At 40.2% G+C, this 20,993-nt stretch overlaps 1 protein-coding gene across 1 annotated transcript in view; it reads right to left on the bottom strand.

The window, feature by feature from the left end:
• The window catches only part of LOC117472428 (protein FAM102A-like), a 34,806-nt gene extending 14,387 nt beyond the window's left edge, over positions 1–20,419 (bottom strand). The window contains exons 1-2 of the mRNA XM_034117595.1: positions 20,318–20,419; positions 19,921–20,223 (exon numbers count right to left, since the gene is read on the bottom strand). Of these exons, the coding sequence (XP_033973486.1) occupies positions 19,921–20,063 (143 nt within the window). The 5' untranslated portion in view covers positions 20,064–20,223; positions 20,318–20,419. The remainder of the gene's footprint in view (positions 1–19,920; positions 20,224–20,317) is intronic.
• Between the last annotated feature and the right edge of the window lie 574 nt (positions 20,420–20,993).

The raw sequence follows: 20,993 nt of genomic DNA, 5'->3' as shown, positions 1-20,993 counted from the left end.
AGTGTTTCAGTGATGTCATTGTGTTACGGAAGTAAACAAAAGATTCCAATGGAGGTGTTTCAGGCTTATGCAGACCATTTACAGACACAAAAAACAATATAACACTCTACAGGAAAGGGAAAAACACAAAAAGCATAATAGGGCCCCCAAATGATACTAAGTACTGAATATAAAGTTGCATAAGAGTGTTCTTCTGTTGGAACTCTTAAAACCTAACTATATGTACATGCTACAATCTATATATGATTTACTCGATGGTAAGAAGTACGCAGAGGGAGAAAGAGATCTCTTGGCTGTATAGCTAATGTCACATTTTTAAACCCCGAAATATTAACAGTGTGCCGTGGATCAAAGTGAAATACCATCCATAAACCTTGGACCAGATCAGGGAACAAAAACATGCATTTTTTAAAGTTTAATTAATGAGTACATTTGCTCGTTCATTACTGGTTCATCGTCTGGATTTCCTGACACTCTACCCATTAGATTGAAGTATTTCCTGTTTACTCATTTCAGCCTGATGATAGTGCTTGAAGCAAAGTAATCAGAAAAATAATTAGGATGTATCCTCTGGGGAAACATTAATGTACACGCAGCAAATGTAATGGCAATCTGGCCAAAGGTTACGGAGAGGTCTTCTGAAACAAAGTGTTAAAGAGATTGACTCGGGAAAAACGGATCTTTAAAGTCCTATTGCCAAGAGAACAGAAACAATTGCGTTGACACAACTAATGGGTTCATAGACAAATTGATTTCCACTCATTTTGATTGATTTAAAAAAAAGCAGTTATCATGTGGCAGAAGGTGCTAATGTACAACTGACACGCATAACAAACAGCAGCTGCTCCTCACACTCCCCTCCCCCCATCACCGTATTCACCATTATCCACCATCTCTCCACAATGTGCGTGGGGTTTCTAACATGCATCTGCTCTCTCTTACTTTAACCACTTTTAATTATTTTCACAGTTTTCTGAGCAACATTTTGCTTGAGCTATGCATACACTTTTGCTTTGCTTGTACAATAAACTGCTGGCATCAATAGTAAAATTACCAATAAAATCCTCTATATGGATCATTTCAAAATGTTCCATGAGGACATCTTTTGTTATTGCCATTGCAGAATCAGTGACATGTTATCAGTGACATGTTATCAGTGACATGTTATCAGTGACATGTTATCAATGCTAGCACTGCTAAAATGTCCTCCATTTTATTTGTTTGGGTTGATTTGATTTGTCTGTGTACAGACCCTGTATGGCATGCAGGGTCTTTTCAATTTACATTTTTTTATTTGATTTATAATTCATCAACTTATGGCTCACTTAAAAGCAGGTATATTTGCTGATTGAAACATCTCATATGAAGTTTTGTTTTAATGCATGTCTCGATTTAATATCATGATAATAGATATAGATAGCAATAGCATATGAATATAGCATAGGTTTGTTATGATGTGTTGTGTAAATCAGATATTAACCATAAAGCCCTAGATTACTTTAACAGGACACTATCTTGCTATTCCACAAATGGTGACGGTAAAATGTCAAAGATTGAAAAACGCCAGAAAAGCTAACAAAGAAGACTGTGAGCTATTTAACATAGATGAAAACCATGCTGGATTAAAAACACTTCAAGCTTTTCAAATGTTTAGTAAAGAGGGAAATGAACTATTCAAGGATACACATGATGCGTGTTGTTGAAGAACACTGAATGTTAACATAACTTTTGTTTGTTTACAAGACAACTCCGCAAGGCCTCTTTAGGCTTTGTCTGCTAATGTTCATCCATCCAAACAACATGAATTCAAGGCCTATGAAGGCATAACCCAAAATATAGCCCATGTAAGGGTGGATTCACAACTAAGAGATTTAAAAACAGACACACACAAAATACAAAACGTGTATTAAATCCTGTTTAAGTTCTAATCCTACATTAACTATTAGTGTAGAGAGGTGGAAATGAGGCTTGGAAACAAGAGAGGTGGTCAGAAGAGTAAGAACACAAAAGCACACGCACACTCTTTCTCTCAGCTCTTATCAGGACCCTCACACCATTGGTTGTCCAGTGTGTAACGGGGAGCGTTCCTAAACCACATTCCTCAGTCCAGATGGCTTTGTTCTGACTCCATGGAAACCTCACACTTCAAATCCAGCGACACTCTGCCAGCAGCCCAGAGGAGGAGACGCTCACATCGACACTCTTGTCTTTGAGCCTCTGGACGTTTTTATAAGCCCTCCGCCGTTTGTTTGTGATCTCACCTACAACCTTTGTGTCTTTTCTGTGACACTTTTTATTCGCATATGTGAAAGGGAGACTGTGGTGTAACATTTAACAGAAATGCGTCAGCGGAGGCCTTAACAGAGAGCTTTCTGGCTGAGTATCAAAACTCTGACTTTTGCCTTTCACATGAGACTAAGATGTTTTGTAATCAACAACAGAACCTTCCATAGAGTCATACTGTTTTCTTTCTGTTTAATACAAGATTAATATCCACCCTAACTTGCCCTACATATGACTTTAAATGTAGCTAACCATTTGTCTGGTAACACCTAACATCATACAAAAACTTTCATCTGAAGTGTAACTGACCACATGTGATCGGATCTCGCTTTAGCAGAGCCCCTGCAGAACAAATAAGGGAAACAGTGTATCATCGTCTTACAAGCTGGTCACACACACACACACACACACACACACACACACACACACACACACACACACACACACACACACAACACACACACACACACACACACAACACACCACACAACACACACACACACACACACACACACACACACACACACACACACACACACACACACACACACACACACACACACACACACACACACACACACACACACACACACACACACACACACACACACACACACACACACACACACACACACACACACACACACACACACACACACACACACACACACACACACACACACACACACACACACACACACACACACACACACACACACACACACTGATTTCTGTCCAGCACTCATTAGTGTACACACTAGTGAAAGAACATGGCCATATGCGTCCCAGAGCCCGTCCAAATGTGGTCTGAGAGATCAGATCTTAATGCTTTCTCTATGTTTCTGCTGTGCTTTTACCGTCTGCACGAAGAGCTGTCCACCTGTGATTGGATCACAGAAAACGCATGTTTACACTAGGCCTGAACAGGGCCTGGGTTAAAGCAGGCCACAGTAACAGCAGACAGACACTGGAGCTGCTCTCACTCCAGCTGAACAGAGCTCACATAAACAGAGGACTGAGGGCGGCATCATTACGCCTGCAAAGAAAAACTAATACAAAGGCCGTCCTTGTGCGTGTACTCTTCCATGCATTTGTCCTGCGGGCACTACTTTGATCATGTTGAACCAAATCAGTGTTTCTGAGAAAAACTGCCTCAACCAAACATAATTTCCAACAGCTGAAAATAGAGTAAAACCTGATGTTTCCCACACACGTCATCCTGAAGATTGAGCAGAGACTACTAGATGTTTACAGAAAAAAAAGAGACGCCGTCCTGTGTTGAAAAGACACAGCATCTCAAAAATGACCATGCGTTTATAACTTTTAACCAAAAACAGAGATTAAAACAATAGCAAAGTCAGATGGCAGAATGATTCCCCCTCTCTTTGACAAGTAATGTATTGTAATGTAGAACAGGCTCCTTCATTATCAACAATTAAACACAGATTAAAGTAAGGAGGCCAAGAGTCAAAGACAAGAGATAGAACATAATATTCCTGTGATTATATAACATCCAGACTAGATTAGGAAGTAGTCGGGAAGCAAATAAGAGCCAGGGAGCGGATTTTTCATCTCTAAAAAACCTCAAAGGAGCGATAGATGAGGGTTTAATTGGGACCTGATAAAAGCTCAAATTATGTATTCGTATTTGTTAGTGTCTTAATGTATAAAAAAAATGTAAACTTCAGTCACTTGATAAATCAATTAAATGTGAAACAAAGAAAATTGTTTGGAGGATTGCAAGTGAACTCCTACTTCTATTAATCTATTAATCAGCTGTTTCTGCTAATGGAAGTCAGATGACAGGTTATTTAAAAGTTGTCCCATAATAGAACTGTTTCTGAGTCAATGTAACTTAGGTTTAAAAGTCTTGTTTGGCTTGTTATGTAGCAAAGACTGCAGCTAAATAAAGCAAGGAAAGAAAAAGAAGACTTCTCCAGGATGAATCAGACTGAAGAAGATGAACTAAAGTTCTGATTGTGAAGTCATCAGAAAGCCTGAAATGTAAACATGAAGTCCCTGATTTGAGTTGCCCCCCACAGGACCCCAGCTTGTGATGAGTCATCATGTCAGCAACGCAGCAGTATGGGATCCTTATCTCCCCATCCTGGCTGCGTGGCTCCTGGGGGCCCCACAGCTCGCTTGCAAAAACACAAACAGCAGCCGGGTCGGGTCAGGCTCAGATAAACAGCGCAGAGAGACAGAGAGTGCTGAGGAAGCAGACAGATCCTGCAGGGGACGCTGACGTAAGGACGCACCAGCAGGGGGGGCGAGGTGTCACAGAGGGGGTTACCCACAAGGTCCCAGGATCCATCAGAGCTGACGACCTTCAAACAACCATGTGTCCAGATAAAGAGAACCCAGGATAGAACAACCATACCAAAGCCCTAATGACTAGGGCTGCACAAATAATTGAAATGTTATCAGAATAGCAATAGAGTGGTGCAGGAATGAGTCCTCAAACCCTGAAATGAGTTAGCATTTAACCACTTCTGGTTCCCCCGTCTCAAAGTCAAGGGTTTTTATTCATAGGCCTTAAATAAGATTTGTGACCAACACAATCTTAAGAGATTTTAACGTTTTGTTCTATGACATGAAATACTTCAGTTAGGACCCCACTCGTGAATATACAAAGCCTCTATGTGTCATAAAACAACAGTTGCTAAAAGGTGACTGAATGAGACAACTAAACGTCATCACCCTGAACATTAGCCACCTTTAGAGACCGTGGTGTAGTTCCTTTAGTCAAAGTCAACTTTATTGTCAATCTCAAAATATGTTTTTACACACAGAAAGATCTAAATACTGTTTCCCACAGTCCCGAGGTATACAAAAACACATTAAACACTAAAATACAAGAACACTCAATAATTACAAAAAACCACAAAATAACCGTTTACTTCAAGTAAGCAGGATATATATATATAAAAAAGATGATGTACATAGTGCAAATGAGTGCAAAAATGTCCATAGCAGCGCAAAAGTGACTGGTGCTGGATTTTTTGTGTCTGTGTGTGTGGGGGGGGGTGTTAAAGTCCCGGTCCAGTGGGGGCAGGGTGGAGAGGTGAGATAGAGGGGAGAGAAGGGAGAGAGGTGAGATAGAAGGGAGAGAGGGGAGAGAGGGGAGAGGTGGGAGGGGGGGGAGAGAGTTCAGCCTCCTGACAGCCTGGTGGACGAAGCTGTTTTTCAGTCTGGTTGTGCTCGACCTCAGGCTGCAGAACCTTCTCCCTGAGGGCAGGAGGGTGAAGAGGCAGTTGGAGGGATGGAAGGGGTCACCCACAATGCTGAGTGCTCTGCGGGTGAGGCGGGTGTTATAAATGTCCAGGAGTGATGGGAGTGAGGCACCGATGATCCTCTCAGCAGTGTTTACGATGCGCTGCAGTGTCTTGCGGTTAGCATAACATTAGCTTTTTACTTCTGTCAACGCATTTAGGCTTTATAAATCACAAAGTTGTGTTAATATGTGGAGATTTTCCTGCTGAGCAAAACGTGTAAGCATAAATGTGTGTTTGCCACAGATCTTATTCTCTGCAATACTCCAAAAGCCAATGGAAAAATCCCATTGCATAGTTATCATCACATTCACACTTCACATTTTTTATTGTCTAAGGAACATATTCAGAAGAAATCCATCCAATATAAAAACGGGAATATCATATTGTGATTCCTATACTGACGTTACAACTTCAAAAAGACATGTTTATAATATATTACCTTTATAAGATTATTGCTGAGATGCATTGTGGGCCCTCCGAAGTACTGGAACCGTTACAGCACAAATTATAATGATTGGTTATGAGTTGTTTTTTACACTGTGAGAAAATGGACATGTTGCGTTAGAGCGTGTGAAAAGTGTCACTTAAATTCTCACAGTCAATGTGCAAGAGTTAGCAGTCCTATCACAACATTTTTTAGGTGAAACCGTGCATGTAGAGCTGAGAATAACATGCACAGCTCAAATCTTGCAAGGACAAGAGGCCATGGAATATCTGGTTATGTTTACTTAATAACTGACAAGCAATTCATCAATTAATGAAAAACTTAATAAAAACGATAAGAAAGGTCGATCTTGAGAGAGAAGCTTGAAAAATCAATTTCACAGGAATTCCTCTGTTTGGAGAAAGAGACATTTTGATTACCTGGGAATAATGTGCAAACAGCCCCCGCACCATATCCATACACACTGCTCCCCTCACATCCCACCAAAACGCTAACGGCTGGAAAAGTGAGAAGAAAACAGGAAACAGCTGTCGAGAAGCTGCTCGTCCCAGTCGATTTCTAACTCTCCTCACAAACTCCTTCCTTCCTTTCACTCACCTCCTCCCTTCTCTCACAAGCCAAATGTCAGGTCAGGTGGCAGAAATGGCACTTTCTCTGACAGGAACACGAAAGGACTGCAGGTACATTTGGTTGAAAAGGCCCTTCTTGAAGCAGAGGTAGTTCCAGGGAGGGTTTCCTGTTTCCAATAGCCCTAGCAGATTCACTCATAGAGCCTGATTGTATTGTGTGTTCCTAAAAACGTTCAATCCTGAAGCAAACCAAATGATCAATAATTGGAGGATTCTTAGTAGATCAAAAGGGGTGTTGGGTGGAGAAGATGTTTTTTTTTTCTTTGTGTGGTTTGCAACCACAGTCATCAGTACTGTACTGCCAATATCAGTGGTACAATGCAACTAATAACTCTTACCGTACTAAAGTAGACATTTTAATTTACATATTATGGTTTTGAACGCAGGACTTTTACTTGGGTTTTTGTACTTTTACGTAAGTAAATTATGTTAATACTGCTAACACCAATGGTTGTTTGTTTTTTTTGTCTGACCAAGTCCTATGAAAGCCTACAACAAGGTATTTCTCTCATTTTGTATGCTTGATGAAAGATTAACTGAACTGTTGATTTACTAACTGATTACATTATTTATTCTCTCAGTAAGGTGGAAAGAGTTGTGAAATGTGTTGGTATATTTAAAAACCTTACTTTTGTAACGCTTGTTTGGTGTTTGCCATAATCACAGCCCATTATAGAGAGACACTGTTGAGGGAAATGAGGCTCTCACACATCATCATTAATACCCAAGCTGCACTATGGTTGACCAGTCTACAGCCATATGAGATTAAGACTACTGTTCTCCTGGGCCACCAACACCACCACAGGGGACCAATGAGTCTTCCACACAGCTGAGAAGAATCAGTGGGGACATAGTAGATCCCATGAGAACATGGCAGCTAGGCCATCAACATGTGAGACACTACAAAACACCTGTGTTGTTTTTTAACTCTTTATTAGCTCAAATACTGTGTGAATCCAAACTGCTGAGCCATCACATAGTATCCCATGTTCTAATTCCTAGCACTGACAAGCAGCCTCTCCAGAAACGCAGCAGTAGCATCACATATATCACTCGTATACTAAATGTACCTTCACTACTACTTCTGTTTGTGTTGATAAGGATGTTATAGGAATGCTTTACGCAACAACAGTGTAAGTTCTAAATGCTACTCCCCGCCCAAGAGTCACTTAAAACGACAAATGAGTCCAACGAAAGAAAGCAAAGGAGTCTAATTTTATAATTTGAGTCACATGTATTCTTTTTTCATAAAACAACAAATAGTTCACAGGACTAAGAATACATTTTTAATGTAATGCTAGCCACTTTTTATATATCTTATCTTGACTATTTTCGTTATGCACCAAAACACTAAGACAAATTCCTGTTTAGGATATATATATATATATATATATATATATATATATATATATATATATATATATATATATATATATATATATATATATATATATATATAGATAGATAGATAGATAGATAGATATATATAGTGCACTTAACACTGGAATGTATACCTTCAGTAGCCTTAAGGGTTCCCCACGTGACAGAAATATAATCATCTGTCAACAGGTTCGCCAAGCAGACATGTGTGGACCATGTGACAATGCATTAACACCAGGGACGTGCACAGGTACGGGCTAATGTTGCCCGGGCAACGGCCCGTTTGCCCTTTTTCGCTGACCTGCCCCTCTGGAGAGAGCGAGAGTTTTTTATTTGTTCTGCTGTGGCAGAATAAACATGATAAGCCCACAATTAGTATTGTAGCGTCTCGCTGCGATAAAAAACACCTTGTCAGCGCTGTCATCTGCCCCCAGTCACGTGACTTTGTTTACAATCTGACAGCTGAAAGCAAAGGACAGCCCTCCGAGTCCGGCCTCATATGGTTATGGTGATCATACCAAATGCCTGCCTGGCTTTGGTGGCCAATCCCCGCCTCAATCTGTCCCCGGAAATGTCCCCGTTTTTAAATATGCTTTAAAAACACATAGCAAGGTGAAATAAAATTGTAACAAAGTTGATGTTTCAAAGGCGTGGTGCTTGTTCGCAGCAATACAATTATTGTAACCTTAGCGTTAGCATTTAGCGTTAGCAGCTTCATTCTTCTTCTACTACTTATTTTACGTCTTCTTCTCCTTCTTATATGCAATTGCCCGCGAAATTTTGAATGAAGAACTCGTTTCAGTGTGAACCACAAAAGTGTTTTTAAACCAAGTACGTTTTTATTATTTATGTTCTATATTGCTAAGTGTGTGATTACACATTTCACGTATTATATACTGTATTGGTGCCGGTGCGTTAAGACCACCTCTAGTGTCGGATTTGGGGAAATTAATTTTGAGTTTCCTCATGGCAGTTAGAGTATAGGGGACAAACCAGGGGACTTTACTTCCTCTTGAAACCGTCGGTTATTTACAAAAAAAACACCTAAATATACTTGTTATTGTGCTTCTGTCTTTCTGTGTCTTTTCATCTGTAAACTCCCTCAACGCTCTCTTTCTTCTCTTGATCGCCCTCTCACGGGAGAACACTTTACTTTCCGCTTCATTGTAGGATTTGTGCCATGTCACTACCATTTTAAATTTGACCATCTCTGTTATTAAGTTATGGAATACTAAATAAATAAGTAATTAGATACCTTACCGTTACTGCGCTCATAAAGAATGATAAGAATAAGGCGTATATAATTGTCCCCATTTTTTCTTTAATAGTTACTAACATTAGATATTTTAATGAGATATGGACCGCAACACTAAAAATGTCCCTGGTTTTCATTTTAAAAATCAAGTCACTGAATACAAGTAGTCGCCTTAGCTTATTTTGTTATGAGATGATGATGTTCAAATTAGCGGGAGAAGATGGATGGATGGATGGTGTTTCAGGCAGGGGGGGGGGGGGGATGTGTGGGACAGAAACTATATCAGAGAACTATTTAACACTATTCGGGAAAAGGAGAAACCCCAAAAAGCATAATCGGGCCACTTTAAGAATGCTAGGGACATATTCAGATAAACAACAAATCCATGAAAGCACCAAGAGGAATCTCTTTAAAACTTAAAAACAACAATGCCATTTACAACAATTCAAACCTGCCAAGTGCTGCGTGGCGCCTGACAACAGACAGTCAGGAAGCTCTGCCAACTCCACCCAAAGGTTTCTGGTACTTTTGAGGCTCCTAAGAACTACATCCTGAATGCTGACACAACCGACAACATGACACGATACCGGAGTACAGTGTCCACAACAGATTTTGCCAGTAAATTCTGACTTACTGTAAAACGTTTGGGAAACGAACACATCATCTGTCCCTGTAATACCCATGGCACTGTGTATTTGTGAAACTGTTGGCTCTTACTGAATGTGGTGTGTGTGTTCCTGCACTTTTGTGGTTAAATATCTGAACAGGAAACAAACATAATCTGTCCACGTTGCCACAAGACTCACGTTTTTACTTCCTCTTCTCTAGATGAACAATCTCTGAACCCCATCCTCTCAGGTGTCTATAGCCTCTTAAATTCTGCAACATTCCTCTATTATATTCAACTTTAAGAAAGTAAAATCCCCTCGACCTTCTTGGCACTTAAATTGTAATACTAAAATCAAGACATAGCTGACAAAGCCTGCTCTGGAGCACCACTGAAAACCTTGTTTTTTTGCCAAATCAAAATGGAGACCATATGGTTACTAAAGCTGCACAGAATGATAATGGAGCATTATCCATTATCAAATCTGACTGGCTGCATGAACTCTAAAGCTGGCTTGATGTAGTGGATGCCTGAAAGCACTGGAAATTCAACACCAGTCTGCATAGTATTCCTTTGTTATCTAATGAGGATTTAACTTATAGCAAAGTGCAATCACAAACAAGAGAAATACATTTTAAATATGATCTCAAAGCTTTAACCAAAAACTATTTGCATGCATTCTTTTCATTACAGAATGTTGAAGGCGCTTTGAAGGGTGTGGTTTCTGGAGACTCGGAGCACATAATACATGTTTGGGATTTTGTTCAATAACATGATTGTGATTTTTACATTAAATGGCAGAAATGTTTGCAGTGAGTAGATGTAGGTAGAATATTCAGATTAAGTCAGTAGTCGTTTGCAGTTCTGTCCCATATACATGCTATTCAGGTCCTGAGAGGAAAACTGAATATGCACAAAGAGTTTTATGTAACTTCTCTTTTGCCTCTGGCTCTTCTGTTTGCTGCGTCCAATAGATATGAATGCACCACATTGTTTTATGTAATATCACTAAATCTGTATAACCACAAGCCGGAGAAATCACAAAAGGCCCTCTGTCTGCTCATTTAAAAGGTTAAATAATCGGAAACAAGACATCTTTTTTTAGACTGGAGATCAGTCGCCAATCTTATCAACTTTAGTGGTAAAATCCTTTGTCAGGGTATTATAAACAACTTTGCCGTCTGATTAGCCTTTAAATTCACAGAGCTGTAACTTGGAAAAATAAGACTTATTGTATTTCATTTCTTTAAATCATTGTTTAAACTACATTCTACTAAAAATGTACCATTTAGCCCATTGTTTTACACATGGCTTAATGGTCTGAACGTCCACTAAAACTGACGACATGTGTCTTCTTTCTACAGCTAAAATTATTCTGACAATAAATTCATTGTTAAAATCAATTATCAAAACAAAAGAGAAACATGTGGGTTTTTTCATCTCAAATTTGACAATTTGCCGCTCTCTCTTTTCCCCTGCTCTGACATAAACACAGAAACAGAACCCTCCCAGCACTTCTGAATTTGCAACTTGTAAAATCTAAACGAGAGGTTGGGGTATGTTGATATAAAACAGAAAAAGATGCAGCCAGTATACTTGACATGAGCTCCTCTGGAAAATGTTACACTCTTATTGCCATTGGTCAGCTGCTGACCTTACTTCACATCCCAGTCTCCTCACTGTGCTTGCTGCAACTTGTGGTTAATTCTTCAGGACATGCACTTTTAAAAAGAATCCGTCAGGATGCCAAAACTGATGAGGAAACACATAAATATGTTTGTGTGCAGCAGCTGAAGCCTGAGTCATATTGAATTATATAACAAATATCAGGAAGGCCAAACTAAAACAGAAGTATTGGTCACTCAAGAGTGGAATGACTCGAATGAGCCCTAAAAACCTGGAAATGAGTTAGTATTTTACCGTTCCGGTTGCCTCAAACGTGTTTTTAACATGTGTTTTTGGTTAGATGGCTGATATAAAGTCTGAAAACGAGATTTCATGTTTGGTTCTACGACATAAAATACATCAATAAATACCTCACTTGTGGAATGTATTAAGTTTCTATATGTCATAAAAACAGCGATTGCTACCAAGTGATTAAATGAGACTACTCATGTCATCACCCCCAACATTAGCCGCTTTTAGCTTAGTGGTGGTGATGCACAGCCATGCAATTGTGATGAAGTTCGTTAATAGCCAGGGTTAGCTTTGAACATCTGGCGACTGCATTTACGCGTCAAACATCATATGTGGAAATGATTGTGCTGAACAAAATGTTTAAGTATCATAAACATGTTTGGCACAGATCTTATTTTCTGCAATATTCCAAAGGTAAAGGAAAACTCCCATTACTTTTTGTCGAGTGAGCCCTTGTAATGCTTTCTTCCTGGTCACCCTAAAAATATGTGATCAGCGCACCACTCTGTGCGTAGCCATTGTTTATCTGTGCCAACAGTCAGACTTGGAGTAAACAGGGACTCAACATGGATGTTTTCCATGTGGTACCGCTCGGCCCGCTGCATAAGCTCGCTGTTAATTCCCCCGAGTGTTCCCGACCCACAACAAAGGGAGGCTAGGCCGAGCCCGGGTACAAAGGGCGGGTTTGTCTGATCTGTGACATAACGCTAATCTCTGTCCGCCGTGGAGGGAGCCTCCCTGCGCCGTCTCCTCGCCCTCTGAGAGGGCCTTGTTGTTTGTCACAGAGATGATAACTGAGATGGGAGGGAGGGAGGGGGTCTGGGCTGTTATATAACCTCCCGAGAGGAGAGTGACCTCTGACCGAACAGAGGCCTCGCATATCACAGGCCTCACTGCTGAGGACAGGGGCTTTCACTTTGTTATTTCTGAGCAAAGCCTTCTGTCTTATTATGTTAAAGTAAGTTATTCAGACTTTTGTAACATGCAGTTCAGCAGCTGTGACTAACAGGTAATTTTCCATGTTAACAGTTATAAGCAGATATTCATACCAACATTTATTGGAATTACTGGCTGTGTGTGTGTGTGTGTGTGTGTGTGTGTGTGTGTGTGTGTGTGTGTGTGTGTGTGTGTTTCTATTGAAAAAGAGTTAAAAGGGATAATGTATAGGTGAATCACAAGGCTTACACATGTATTTCACATAAATGTGTTCTTGACTCTGGCTGACGTAGTTTCACTCAACCAATAAGATTATCTTTGTTTATGAGACATAACTCACTGCTCTCCCCTCGCTGATGAAAGGTAAGAAAACGGGAACTTCCTCTGACAAGAAACCTGAGCAAGAGTGTTTACTTTCGCACACAAAATGATCTACTTTTACAGAAAAAAAACATTCTCCAACAAACGCTTCACTAAGTCAGCTCTGGGGATTTAGAAGTGTAACGGTCGTGTTTGAACAAAGGTACAAACCCTTTCGGAAAAGTCCTGATAAAAAGAATAAGTAATGGGCTTTTACCAGCACTATCCTCTTATCCAAAAATGGGTAAGCAGCAGTTCAGACATTCTCTGTCAATAAAAACCCTTGACAATATGCCGCCTCGTGTTCTTTTACAAGTTGAGGGTAGTTCAGTAGATCAGAGCCAGTAGGAGAGATCTGTCATGCAGACTTTGAGTACCGAAACCACCTAAAACACAAAAAACCTATAAAAATCCCTATATTAAGATCAACAAAAGAACCATATAGAATAATATAAACTCTAAGTGCAAATAAAGTTAATACATTTGCTATATAGCTCCGACAAGACATGGTTAAAGTTCCTGTAAGTTTAAAGGGTCCCTATAAGGCTCTTTGGGGTTCTCCCTTTCCTGTAGTGTGTTATATAGGTTTTTGTGCATGTAAATGGTCTGCAAGGGTTAAGGAAACACCTCGATTGCACTCCGTTGTTTACTTCTGCAGCATAGTGACATCACCACGTTACACTCGCGCTTCTATTTGCTAGCGCTCAAAGACATTGTTAGTGATAGGCTAAAGAGCGGAACATCTCTAAATGGTTGTCCAATCGCAACAGAGCCGGCCAGCTAACTAATCAGAGCAGACTTGGCTCTGGTTTCAGACAGAGGGTGAAAAGAGGTGCTGCAGCACAGGCAGTATGAGAAAAATAAAGAGCTTTTTGAACATTAAAGCATGGAGACATCATGTCACAGTAGAGACACTAAATACAAATATGAACCTGAAAATGAGTATAATAGAGCCCCTTCAAAATGTGACTTTAAAAAGCCTTAGCCGCGTTCACACCGGAGTACTTTTCACCGTACCTTTCGCGTTTAGTTCCGTTAGTACCCCTTATGTCGCGTTCACACCAAAAATCGTACTTAATCTCGGGAACTTTTACCCCCATTTTTAGAGCCCGCTGAGAGATCGTACTTTCCTGTGGGTGAAAAGTGCCCCAGTGCTGATTGGCTGGGCGAATTGCAAACCACGCCCCGTACAACTGTGAAAATGTTTTGTAGAGCCGCCATTGTTTTTCCTCGCTACAAAAACCCAGCGCACCGTTGTTCGAAGAAGTTGCTTGAGATGGGAATCTTGCACAGCGCCATGGCATGCCGGCTAAAAATAAAGAAACTCCGGCAGGACTACAAAAAAAGACTGGAATAATAAAAGTGGTAACGACCGGAAGACCAGTAAATGGTACGACTTTGCTAAGCCACAGACCTTCATTCTCCGGTACAGCATCGAGCCTTGATTCGGGCAGTATGGTATTGGAGGCCGCTCCAACGGCGGATTTAGAGGGCGACCACGACGAAGGTAAAAGCAACTAAATGCACTGGGGTTTTAATCTGCACAATAATGGTCTCGGATGTACTTTTATTTGCTCAGTAGATCAAGCTAGCCATGCTAGGCTGAACTAGCTAACACTGGCCCCGAGCTGGCTAATAACATCTAGCCAGCTAGATATTCTCGGCCGCTATGAAAACGTTTTGACTTGTGAATAACTGTGCAGTGTTTCTGTAATTTGCTTCACTAACTCATGGCACTAATCTTGTGTTTCAGGCGAGGAAAATCATCAACTCTCGGGATTGGAAACAAGCGAGCTTTGCCTTGAAGATCAAAGCGCTTGCTCGTCTCCCTTACCAGTAACTAAACGCAAAGGTACACACACTGTAACTTTGTCTTGAAAGAACGTTACGCATGGCACTGATGTTCACAATCATGTTTATTTCCTTCTTGGTACAATTATGAAACAGCGTGAAAACGTATTCGCCTATACCGGCATTTACAAATGTTCGCGCCTTTTTACTCTCACAAACATTGTAAACATCCGGGTTAGAGGTCACATGACTTCCGGTAAGAAATCGCTTCCACTTGGAGCATATATCGCCACCTACTGTTGATTTATTAAATGTTTTTATTAAATCCTTGTCCTCAGACCAGTGCTTTTGAAGAATTTGAAGATCAGCTTGTTTGCTTCATTTCTTGATTTACTTTCATATATTGACTTGAAATCCATGTCCTTGATGTTGAGTTGTTCCAGTGCAGTTTTCAGAATGAGTCTTTGTCTGTTATAATCCGGGCAGCTAAAAAATACATGATGTATTGTCTCTGGTTGTTGATCTTGTATCTTGCTTATTTTCCCCTCTTAGGAAAGCGGACACAGGATGCACTTTTCTTTGAGACCGTCCAGGCGTTGGAGGACCGGCGTGCCGTGGTGAATGAGTCGCTGCGTGGAGATCAGATGGTGCAGTTCACCAAGGCCCAGGAAACGGAGGACAAGATGCTCACCTCGATGGAGCGCCAGGCAGAAGTGTTCAAGCAGCAGATGGAGCGCCAGCAGCACCAGGATGAAGTGTGGGCGCTGCGCCATGAGGAAGCGTCAGCGCAGCGCGAGCGGCGCCAGGAACTGCGGCAGGATGAGCGACAAACTGCATTTAATAATGGGTTTCTGGAAGTGCTTTCCCAGCTAGTGAAAGCCAACAGGTCTTCCTCCCTTTAGTTGCCACTGTTAATGTCTGCTGCTGAGCCTATGCCTACACCTGGGACAGTTTATTTGGTATAGTTTTTGTAAATACTGACACACGACACACAACTTTGCACTAAGGTGTGTATGCTGCTGAGACTATCCCTACACCTGGGACAGTTTATTTTATATTGTTATTACTGTTATCACTTTATTTTATATATAATGTTTACTGACATGTACAACTGACACTTTATTTACATTTAAAATTGTTCTATTTAATGTTATGTCTTGAGAGTGCAATAAAGAAAACCGACATGGCGATTAAACAGATCCTGTATATTGCTTATTTCTCCTGACACTTTATCTTTTGTGACCTGTGTAGCATCCTATACATCACATGTAAGTGATTATTCTGATACCATCATGTTTCATCGGTTATAAACTGGCAAAGCTGTATTTGTCATTTATTTATCATCAATGTTGCAACCTTGTGGGGGAATGGCAGCGGCACATACACAAATATGATAATTTATATAATTTTAAATATTATTTGACCTAAACTTTTAATTCCCCCCCATTTTACACAACACAACATGGAGTCCACTATGGGCCAAAACTAACATGTATGTTTCCATAGTGTTTATGGCAGACGGATGCAGTGGGTCTCAGGAAGATATATATATATAAGATATATATATATATATATATATATATATATATATATATATATATATATATATATATATATATATATATATATATCATTAAGGTGGGTTTGCTGCTGAGACTATCCCTACACCTGGGACAGTTTATTCTATATTGTTATTACTGTTATTATATAGTACAACTGACACTTTATTTTATATTGACAATGTTTACTGACATGTACAACTGACACTTTAGTTACATTTAAAATATTTCTATTTAATGTTATGTCTTGAGAGTGCAATAAAGAAAACCGACATGGCGATTAAACAGATCCTGTATCTTGCTTATCGTCATCAGCCATCCTACGGTGAAACATGGCAATCATGTGTGCTTTCCGTCGGCCAATCCTTTTCCTAAGGCTTTTGAACTGCCTTTGATGCTGAAGAAACTTTGCGATTATAGCATTCGACGTGTGGCGGCTCCGGATTTGTGTCGGACGCCTAATAGGCTCAGGCTCTGGCTCAGGCCGCATTAACGAAGTTACAAAGCTGTATAACATGAGCACAAACAGCACAACTTCAGTCGACTCCATCTCCATCATGTCTGAGGTCGGAAGGTAAACAACAGACAATATACGCGGGAAGTTTTTCTTCTTCTTCTTCTCTTGTTTTGTAGCGGATTGCAAACAACTTTAAGGTGCATACCGCCACCTACTGTACTCGCCGTGAAGTGGTTTGTGGCCTGCCAGTAAAGCCAAAGCAGAAGAAGAAGAAGTGACGTCAGCGGCTCATTTGCGTAATCTTCCCTCAGGGAAAAGTACTCCGGTGTGAACCCGATCTGTACTAAGTGCCCTGGGGTTAAAAGCGCCGGGGCTCTTAGTGCCGGAACTAAGTACAGGAAAGTACTTGGTGTGAACACGGCTCTTGAGGACATTTGTATGTAGGAATTGATACTGTTTAAAGGTAGGGTAGGTAAGAATGGAGAAACCAGCTCGAGTAAGCTAGAATTTGAAAGTACAAAACCGAAAAAAATCTGCCCCTTCCTTCAGACTTCCTTACAGAGCCCCTCCTCCAACACACGAACGCGCACATGACCAATAGCCGCGTTCACACCGGAGTACTTTTCCCCGTACTTTTCGCGTTTAGTTCCGTTAGTACCCCTTATGTCGCGTTCACACCAAAAAAAGTACTTAGTGCCGGGAACTTTTACCCCCATTTTTAGTGCCTGCTGAGAGATGGTACTTTCCTGGGGGAAAAAAGTGCCCCAGTTCTGATTGGCTGGGCGAATTGCAAACCACGCCCCGTACTAGGGATGCCAGAAACTGACCATGATCAAAATCGAAAATCGGACAGCCCTGGCGAATATTAATCGATTATTCGACCCCGGTTGAAACCAAACCAGGAAAAAAAAAAAAAACATAAATATTAATAAAAAAATATATAAATAAAATCGAATTTTAAAAATAATCTTCGATTATGGAGACTGTAACGAATATTCGAATAATCGCTGGCATCCCTACCCCGTACAACTCTGAAATGTTTTGTAGAGCCGCCATTTTATTATCCTCGCATTAGCATTCGCCCAGCGCACAAACGCAGAGAGACTAACTTAATACACAAAATAAAAGATGGGAGCGGTGGAGATGAGGAGGTGTCGGCGTTCTGGCGATTTACTCGGAAGGCTTCAGTAGAAGCTGCTGGGAGTCCCAGCAGCTTCTACTGAAGCCAGTCCCCAACTCCGGGGACTTCCGGCCGGGGACTTCGGGTGGCAGTATACACCGTGAAGTGGTTTGCGGCCTGCCAGTAAACCCAAAGCTGAATAAGACGAAGTGACGTCAGCGGCTCATTTGCATCTTCCCTCAGGGAACTTATTCCGGTGTGAACGCGATCTGTACTAAGTGCCCTGGGGTAATAAGTGCCGGGGCACTAAGTGCCGGCACTAAGTACGGCAAATTACTTGGTGTGAACGCGGCTAATGAGGGCACGAGATAAGTTAGGGCAGGTAGGCCATCCAATTATCTGCCGTGGGCCGAGGCAGATAATTGGACTTGCTTTTTACAACGCCACGGCTTCCACAGATGAAATATTTGTATATATTTATTGTCAAAGCATTTCATTTATTCATTGCTATCGGGATGTTAAGAGCATTCCATGGAATATAACAAAAAGTGTTTCTGAAGTGAATTACCTACCCCACCTTTAAGTGTCCTGATTAGTTATCTGTGAAGTTTGCTCACTCATTTAGCTCATGTAGGACACGGTGAGGCCAGTGTAATACTTGAAGTGTAAAAAACAGTCCTACAATGAAGTCACAAAAGGTCAACCCGTCTCCAGACATGCACTGTGTCCCATCTTTAATCTTAAACAAAAAAAACTGGAACAGACATCTGACGAGACTTTCAAGGCCCTCTAATCTCATCTAGTGAATGAAAGACAAGGGAGGGAAAGGGGGAAAAGTTGTTGATGTTTTCAAAGTCGAGGGAGGGAATCTTGAGTTCTGTGACGTGATGAGGAAAAAGACAATCTCACTATCAAGTTCACCACATCCTAGTGCCATGGTCCTACAGGGCATTTGGCCCGTGCAAACTGGTTTGAGAGGTGTTCTTATGTTTAGTCTGGTAGCCTATGTAGATACACAGAGGTCACTTAACAGGCTACACCCTGCGTTTAAATGTGATTCTGAGGAAAGTAGTCTTACATCAACCTGCCTGAGCTGAGCTGGTGAAATGTGCATCTGAAGTTGTGCAACAAAGAAATAACACCAATTGTTTGGGTACAGAAATGCAACAACAACGACATCTGTTACATCAAAGAAGTATGTTACAATAATAAAGGGGAACAAACTAGAAGTTACAATATCCTATAATATGATCACTGCAACAATCACCATATTTTCCATATAGCACACCAAAAACAAGTTAAGGAACCCTATGGAATATAACACCATGTTGGAAAAACATATAGGCCTATACTGTAAGGATATAAAATGTCACTAGAAAGTTCCATAAATGCACTTTAACCTCTTGTAAGAGTGTTTAAGTGACTTGGACAGGGTAAAATGAGTCCTAAATTGTATTAAAATGTAAATCCTTTTTAAATGCATTTTAAATAATGTTTGCATGAATTAAAGGGTGTTTAGCGGTGGTATGATGTGAAAACAGCAACTAATTGAGTAATTTGTGATTCTAAAAAACTAAAACAAACCAACCAGCAAAAATATAATAATAATAATACATTCGAAATCACTATTTTTCCTATAGTTAACACATCGCAAAGAAAGTTTAGAAAACATTAAGAATACTATAGAAAAATATAAAATGACCAACTGGACAATTTTAATTAACATGCAAATGATGTCACTTAACAGAGCCATATGTGCACTTTAAGCTTCTATAGGCTAAGTGTATTAAAGTGACTTTAAAAGAGGATAATCTTTTTGAAAAGCTATTACATATGTACCACAACTTTTGCATCATTGACGGGATGTTTCAGGGTGTTTTAGTATGATTTGGGGTTTTTTTTTTACCTGGAAGAAGTAGCGACAAAGTCTCCATCCAGCAGCCTCATCTTGCAGAACAAAACTCCGTTGACAAAAGGCACAGCGGTCAGCTCCTCCAGCGTCAGTTGGGTCTGGAACTTGAATTTCTTCTTTTTCACGAAGAACGCCATTGTTTCAGTGTCTTCACTCGCATAAAACACAGCTACAGCCACCAGAAAATAGTCAAAGCTAACGCTAAATGAAATTTCCCTGATGAGAACTACTTTTAGTGATTTTATTCTGTGTTTTCATGCGAGCTTCTCTTCTTCAGAGATGATTCGGCGCAGAAATCTAAAAAAAACAAATGCGAATATTTCCGTTAATAACATGTCTAAACGTGGAGAACATATTAACGTCTCTGTTTAAGAAGTGACAAAAGACTTACCGGGAGACATTTCGGTTGCTTTAGTAGCCGCACAACAACATACAATGACACAAAAAGAGGTTTCTCATCCGTTTTCTTTCGGGACCGAGAGGAGGAACTTTGCGCAAGTAACATCAAGCTAGCTGAGAGCGCGCCTCCTGACTACCGGTTACTACTTTTCAGAATAAAATCTCATATCTAAATACATTCTTAAAACATCAACAACAACAATGTTAAAAATGTGAAAATATGTATCTTGTTCCTATGTTGGAAAGGTGCTGAAGACTTTTGCATAGCTGTGCCCAGGGGCCCATTGTCTCATAATGCACACAGTGGTCGTGCAAGAAGTCGTGATTGTGTGAAATGTAAAGTATGCCTAAGGTTTATTCATTTATTTAAAATATTTAGAGTTACATGATTAAACATAAAGAGAATGCATAAATAAAAACAATTGGTTAATACTTGAAAAAAGCAGAGACCACCCAAAAAAGTCAAAGTAACATGTGTTGGTAAAGCACTCAGATCATGTATTTGATACAGAAGACAATTTGCCTTGACTTGACATGATCCAAGAATATTGGAAAATTGGTCCTAGGTATACGTTTTATTTTTTTAACTTTCTTTACATAAATTATACATAACTATATATACAAACAACAAATATAAAATAAAATAAAAATACATCAAGTTGTAAATT

Source organism: Trematomus bernacchii, unplaced genomic scaffold (genome assembly GCF_902827165.1).
Source record: "Trematomus bernacchii unplaced genomic scaffold, fTreBer1.1, whole genome shotgun sequence".
NCBI classification, from domain to species: domain Eukaryota; kingdom Metazoa; phylum Chordata; class Actinopteri; order Perciformes; family Nototheniidae; genus Trematomus; species Trematomus bernacchii.
This window is presented reverse-complemented; position numbering and strand designations above follow the sequence as displayed.